At 35.8% G+C, this 7,333-nt stretch overlaps 1 protein-coding gene across 1 annotated transcript; it reads right to left on the bottom strand.

The window, feature by feature from the left end:
- Positions 1–948: 948 nt before the first annotated feature.
- On the bottom strand, positions 949–7,333 carry KERA (keratocan). Its single transcript, XM_074169117.1, has 2 exons — positions 6,448–7,333; positions 949–1,121 (listed from the first exon to the last, which is right to left on the bottom strand). The coding sequence occupies exons 1-2, from the start codon at positions 7,331–7,333 to the stop codon at positions 949–951; spliced, it is 1,059 nt and encodes a 352-aa protein (XP_074025218.1).

Below are 7,333 nucleotides of genomic sequence, written 5' to 3'. Positions count from 1 at the left end.
GTTGTATCTATTAATTTCTTAATTCTCTCTTTATCACCATTATATTAACTAGCCATTCCATTTTTTGTGAAGTATCTAGTCTGTGAAGTATATAATCATTATTCTTCTTGGTTTTATCTCTACGGAAACTAAAATGAACCAAATATGCAATGACTATCCCAAAGCTACAGAAAAAAATGGTGTCAAAACTGGTAATGGAATACTGATGAATGAAACAGCAGAAAATTGGCACCTTGACAGACCAAGATTTCATCTCATTTTTCTTTGTCCCTGGGTTTGAGTTGGATCAGTGTATTCCAATTCTGAAAACATACACTGAATGAATCCATACAACAATATATATTGAGTATATTGCTTTGGACTCTGAGCCTCGTATACTTCATGCCTTACAAGTACCAGTCTTCAAAGGATGACAACAATTTATGAGCTGTTTACATGCTGAGTGGTTGTTCACCATTAGTCACTATCTTAAAAAGACAGTGGCAGTTCTGACAACTAGTAATCATGCAATTCATGATTTTTCTAGCATGTATGTTTAGCCAAGTGCACCCAAAGTCATTGTGTTAGTTACTATGTAACAAAATAGGGAAATATAATTTGTCTGTAGCAATGATGTTAACAGAATAGACATTGTAGCATTTGACAATAAAGATGGAGTAGATAAGAGTTTGCTTTGGAATATTTGGGATCTTACACAGATGATTTTCAATATATTTGCATTAGGAATTCTTAAGTAAAGTATTAAGCATGTTTCCTGTCTATCCAAACTCTCTTCTTGTTCTCTTGTTCAAGTAGAACAATCTTTTCAACTGTCGAAAAGATGCAAGCAAAGAAAAAAATAAAGTCAAAATAAAGCTGTTACTTTTTGATTTATGAGTTAGAACAAGTTTCATTCCAGCAAAACTTGTATCTTAGTACTCTCACAGCATGAGTGACACTTAAGTATCTTTATATGACAACAGCTTGAAGTAGTCGGAAACATATCATGATGTCCAAAGGGATTGGAGGTTGAATTTCATTTCCATCCAGGCGAAGGTATCGGAGACGAGGGATGTTACCGTAAAAACCATAGTCTTCTTCTACAGCAATTGAGACTGGGCATATTTGAGTGCCATTGACACCTGAAAATGTAGATCAATATGTTAGGTAATTTCCATGGGAAAGGTTCATGAAGATAAAATTCATTTAGAAAACAAGTAAACAGGCTTCCACTGATATTATATGGGAGACACCTGCTCCTATCAGAGTTGGAAAATACTGAATTAAGAATTAGCTGCCTTTTTGATCAGCAAAAAAGCATCTTAACATAATGTAATCTAGGTCAGTGAATCACATATTTAACGTGTTGCAATTATGAATAAAGGTCACTAGATGCATAATTTTACCTTGGACAGAGAGGAAGCTAATTTAGAGAACTACAGGGTAACTTCATTGAGAAATAGCTCTCTGCCCTCAGAGGGAGTGGAACAAGGTTAATGCTGAGGGATTTTGAACATCTTACTGTAATGATAGTACATTAATTTTAGCTGATATTATTCCCCAATGAAGATCTTGCATTCAAAATGATAATAGTATTGAATCATAGGAGCTTTTTGTGTAGTGTCTCTGTACTTTCCTATTCTCTCAAATTCTTCAGTAAAGTTTGTTTTAATTGCAAGAATATAACTCGTAATGGGATATTTTTCTTCCTAATCTGAAAGCCAACAAGTCCTTAAAATTCTTTATAAATCACTCATAGATTTTTTCAGTTGAGATAAAATTTGAAACTATGACTTAAATCATTACCCATTTTTATAAGAGTTGAAAAGATGAGTTCTTCACATTGCCTCCCCTAAGTTACCTCTACACTGTCACTTGGCTAAAATGTTTTTCACATCTTGTCTGTAGTTGCTGCTGCCCTATTTCAGCCCTTATTCTAGAGAACACTGAAGATATGTTTATCAAAGATATCAAATTCCTTTGACCAAATTATGATATTTAGTGATTGGTCTGACTGCTTGAGGATCTTGTTGGCCCCAGACCACCTGCAAAAGTAGTTGCATGGAGAACATGTAACATTTTTTTTTGAGCACACTTTTTTTAACAGCTCAGAAATAGGATCAGTTTTCTACCAAAAATTTTCTCCCCTTATATTTAGCAATGATAATATGTACACATCTTTTGATTACAATCCTCAAAACTGATTAAATGTTATGATGAAAAAAACCCACATTATTTTTTTTCCCCAAAAAAGAAGAAAAAACCACCCTATTTTGAAAAACTGCTCAGATGTTTACAACATCTTGGAAATGGACTTTATATTTGTCGTGGAAACTAGATAAATATGTCCAGTTGGCCAGTGCCTAAAACTTTTGTCATATCCATGATATCAAAATGTCTTTGCTTATATTGTGAAATTTGATTAATATTTGTAAAACATTTTATGTCCTTGGAAGAAACAAGCTACAACTTATTTTTATGTGTGAAACTACAAAGTAGGAAACTTGAGAATGAGTTTTCCTTATGAAAGCAGTTATTAAAAGTTTTACAAGTGAATCAACACTATGTAGCAGAAAATATCTGCCTTTTCAGGTCAGCATTACTGTCCTTAGGAGACAACACGGCTTCAAGTGTGTTCTAAATCTCTTTTCTCTGACCTAGAAACTATCCCACTGCACTAGTTTTCACTGGGTTAATTACTTCAACCTTAAAGTGAGGCAGCAGTTATCAAACCACAGGCCACCTATGAAGAAGTTATTTCTTGATGATGTGTGGTATGAAGTGGTTTGTTTTTTTATTGTTCTCCTCCCATGAACAGTAAATCCTACCCAAACTATCAGAGGAGTAAAAGCCTTTCTATTTCCTGTTTTGTTGCAATCCTCTTCATGGTATATTGCTGAATTTTGCTTAAGCAAGAGGGACAGGGCAATCCACTTACACAATTCACCCTGCCTAAACTGATCCATGTAGAGGGTAAGTGTCAGTCTAAGTAAACCATTTAGACTCTGTTTATAAACTCTGGAGAGAGATGAATGCTTCCAAAAGGTGATTCACAACTCCTTAAGCTGGGATGATTTTCCCTCTGCAATTGTGTATCTCTTTCCATTAATCGAGTAGGTGGTCTGGATAACCCAAACTAGATACAAAAATCTAGAATGGCTAATTCAAATAGGATTAATTCCATTTGTCAATATTACAAATGATGTAAAATTAAAAAATGAGCATCCCATTAATGGTTAATACTGTATATCTGCTGAAGAACCACGGATGATCCTGTTTCTTTTCCAATAAAACTCATAATTTAGAAACATTCAGAAAATAAGTTAATCTAGAAGATAGATGTGTTCTGATATATATGTCTGAGAGGGTATTTCTGTTCTATTCTTGTAACCTCTATCTGCATTCACTGTAGTCCAACTTGAATAGTTGGACTCCCTTTCTCCTTTTCACTTAATATTTAAGTTCAGCAACTGTGGATCAGTCTGGAAATCTGTACCTTTCTGGGCTCTTCCAGCAAAGAAGCCAGTGCCAGCTATAGCACAGGGGTCTGTCAGTAAGTCCGGATCTGTAACTTCAACCATTTCTTTCCAAATATCCTAAAATGGATTCTGATAAACCGGCATCGCTACCTGGCCCAAGAACTTCTCCCTTTTTCTACATATGGAATAATATTAGCTCAGAGGAACTATCCCAATCTCCTGTGTTCTTCTAAGGAAACTTACTGTTCACTACCTTTTATCACTCCTTTGATGACAGCACTGTAATACCACTTGCTTACTCTAGCTCACTTGCTACATCATCGTTTCATGCCTTCACCTCTTTTTGCTTCCCCTAACACTCCCTTTTCCATCATTTGACATCTGCCCAGAGCCTTGCATTTATTATCTCATACATAAATATGTAAATACATGTGTTTTAAAATGCCATGGAACAAGTGTGGTGCATATCTGTTGTAGCCATAATTACTTTTGGGTTTATGTTGATTTTGCTTCCAGCTTTCAAGTAGTTTTTTTCCTCTACTCATTGAGAACCTTGAGGAAGGGACCACAGGTGAAATCCTGGTTCCACTGAGACCAATGACTAACATTGACTTCACTGGTCTTCAGGATATTGCCTTATATCTTCATAAATGGTCTCTGGATTAATAAAGCCTTGGACTAACACGAAGAACTGATGTTATACAATAACATACAATAAAAAGTAGGCAAATAGCATTTGCACGGAAGTTTTGACATCTGAGCTCTTGCAATGCCAGCAGTGTAACTATGAATCACCAAGAGAAAATAAAGCAACAATTGGCAGGTGCGCAAAGGTATCTGAGAATTAATATTATAAAAAGGGCTTGTACTGCTCATGTGAAAATAAACTTCCAGGAGGACTCTTTTTTTGAGAAACCAGATCCAGGCTTTTATAGTTATTTTTCTTTCCAATCTTTTACATTTGTTACCTTAAAGTAATGACTAATTGTCAGCTTCCTGGGTTTAAGAAGACAAAAACAATTTGCAGAATTAATGTCACATCTTATTAGTTCTGCCTGATGGAAATACATTCTTTGTTTGCAATCCTAAAGGTCTTTTGAGATACCATCAATCAGAGCAGTGTCTCATGAAGACTGTCATTATCCCTTACCTCTTGAACAATTATGGTATGTGGTAGAATGTGCCTTACATAATACTGGCATTTAATTTAAGATGTCAGGTTGACTTTTTAAATATTTTTTGAGTACTTTATATGTAGCTACTAAGAATAAAAACTCTTTTTTTTTTTTTTTGAGATTAAAAGCAACGTTGTGCTTAAGTTAGTAATGAATTTGAGAAGTGGTAAAGGCATTAAGGAATATAAGGCTTGTGGAAAACTGTTTTGATTTAGGATCATGGGTACCTATGTGTCATTGGAAAATAGGACTTGAGTTTGCATATATTACACTCACAGGTTGATTTTCATGGTTTCAACCTTTTTAAAACTCATTTAGGAAAGGAGGATAATTTGAAAGCTCCTTAAATACTACCGAGACACAAAACACTTTTTAAACTGGACAGGTTACATTCCATTGATTTCAATTTGGTGTCCTTTTAAAGCGACAGGAGATAAAGTCTGCACCTGAGGCCCTGCAGTGAAGCAATTAAAATAAAGCCCTTTGTAACCAGGCAGCAATGAAATATGTTCAGTAACAACATATGGCATAAGCCCTAACTCCAGTTAGACTTCTCACAGGCCACTTAAATATGTACCAGTTGTACAAAATTGATTTTTCTTTACAAGGTTTCATACATATTTTTTTTCAAAAAGCAGTGAATTAACCTAAATTATTAATAGGTGTCTTCCTTTGATATGTTCTTGTTTCATACAGAAGCCAAATCATTATTTTTAGTGTATTTGTGAACTACAGTGACACAAAACAGGAATAAGGAACCATTTATTCAATTAAATCACCACGACAGGAAGACAAATATAGACGCTTGCCTTCTGTGCAGTGATAAACAGAAAGTCATCACTTTGATTTTGGCTTTTGGCATGAAACAAAAGATTTAAGGTCTGTAGGATTTAATAAGCAGATACTTTAGCCAGTGTCCCTAAGCACCACATCCCTGCTGTACCTGAATGAATCTGGAAGCAGTGCTGGAAGCAGAACTATGACCTGACAACAGGCTTCTTTTGCCATGGGTAGAAAATCTTGTCTCATTTATTCAAAATATAAAAAGTTGGAAGACATTTGGTGAGATAAACCTTAGTAGGACAAGCTTATGTAAAGTCAGTGAAAAGATTTTTCATAAAAACTAAACCCAAGTGTCAGCATTTTCTGCACAATAAAAAAAAGATGGGAAGGATTTTCAAGCCTGAAATATTCAATAGCCCCATTCTAGTTAGTGATATTTGAAATAGTTTGTGTTCACTACAGCCAACTTTTTATTTTAAGGGTACCTCACCTTAAGCTTCTACTCCACAATTTAGGTAGGCAGAGAGATAGTCAGAAGAACTGAGCATACACCAATTCTGTCAGTTTCCAAGGTGCCCAGGAACTTTGAAAATCTAACAGTTATACAGATGTAGGTTGAATATCCTAACTTGTTGCACTCACTTTTTTTATTGTTGTTTCTTGCTTAGTTACTCCTAGCCTTTCTGTGAGAAACTTAATTTGCTCCTCTAAAATGGTTGCTGGGATGTATATAGTGAACTGTGAATGCACAAATTCTCCTTAGTCCACTCATATTTCTGATCTTCTTGCAAAGTGTTATTTCTGTTTGCATATGAACATTTTTCACATGTGGTATTACTTCCATGCACATATTTGATTGTCATAGTTTAGACCTGACTTGAAAACTGGCCAGTGGGAGGTCCTCTTGCTCATGTCCCTATAACCTACAGCACGTTTTTAATCTCTTTCTTTCAAAGAGCATTTTGTGTACTTAAGTAGACATTTTAAAATAATTGTCTTGTTAGGATCCCACACTGACAACAAACACTTACTTTTGATTCTGTTGTGATCAAGGTGAAGGTGCTCAAGATGAGCATTGATCGGTGGAATTTTAGTGAGCTGGTTGTGAGACAGCTGTAGATCTAGAATAGATGAAACATTAAACCCATTTGGGGGAATACCGTCATCAGATAATTTATTGTAGTTCAGCCTAAGGAAAGTCACTTTGGGTATTGCACTGAAGTAGTTTTCTGGTATCACCTCAATGGAGTTGTTGTCCAAAAACAGCTGCAATGTGTTAGCTGGAATGCTTAAAGGCATTTTCTTGAGTGAATTTTTTGCTATGTTGAGTTGCATAAGATTGTTGAGTCCTTGGAAGGTGTCACTTTGAAGAGCGCTGTCCAACAAACTGTTCTGGTGAAGATCTAACATGGTAAGGTTTTCCAAGTTGCTGAAGACTCCTTCTGGGATTCTGGAGATTTTGTTTCTAGCCAGCCTGAGCTGTTCCAGGCCCACTGGTAATGGGGCAGGCACCTCTTCCAACTCGTTATCTTCAAGGAATAAGTAAAGCAGCCTTTTCAGCTTGCTCAGCGCACCACTCTCAATTCCACCGTTGGTGATCTTATTCTTGTTCAGATTTATCCATCTCAGATGAGTGGCATTCACAAAAGGCTTCTCTGAAATGGTTTCAATTAGATTGTTTTGAAGATAAAGGTACCAAATTCTTGCTGGAATTGCAGGTATTTCTTTAAGTCCTTTGTTATCACAGTATAGTGCATTGGGGAAACTAGGAGGACAAAAGCACTCTTGTGGACACTCAGAAGTGTAGTGAGACCAATGCTCAGGATCCAGCTCATCATAAACTTGTCTCACAGTTCGAGTCCACACAGAATTGATGAAGAATAAGAGCAAAAGGCCTGTACAGATGTTTAGAGTCAT

The sequence above is a fragment of the Numenius arquata genome, chromosome 2, assembly GCF_964106895.1.
Source record: "Numenius arquata chromosome 2, bNumArq3.hap1.1, whole genome shotgun sequence".
Lineage (NCBI taxonomy): Eukaryota > Metazoa > Chordata > Aves > Charadriiformes > Scolopacidae > Numenius > Numenius arquata.
This window is presented reverse-complemented; position numbering and strand designations above follow the sequence as displayed.

What these genes read in the sequence shown, in the direction of transcription:
- KERA (XM_074169117.1), bottom strand. Translation starts at nt 7,333, where the DNA reads ATGACTCTAAACATCTGTACAGGCCTTTTGCTCTTATTCTTCATCAAT. An exon ending in TGATCACAACAGAATCAAAA is followed by an intron (nt 1,122 to 6,447) that starts GTAAGTGTTTGT and finishes CTACATTTTCAG; the next exon opens with GTGTCAATGGCACTCAAATA.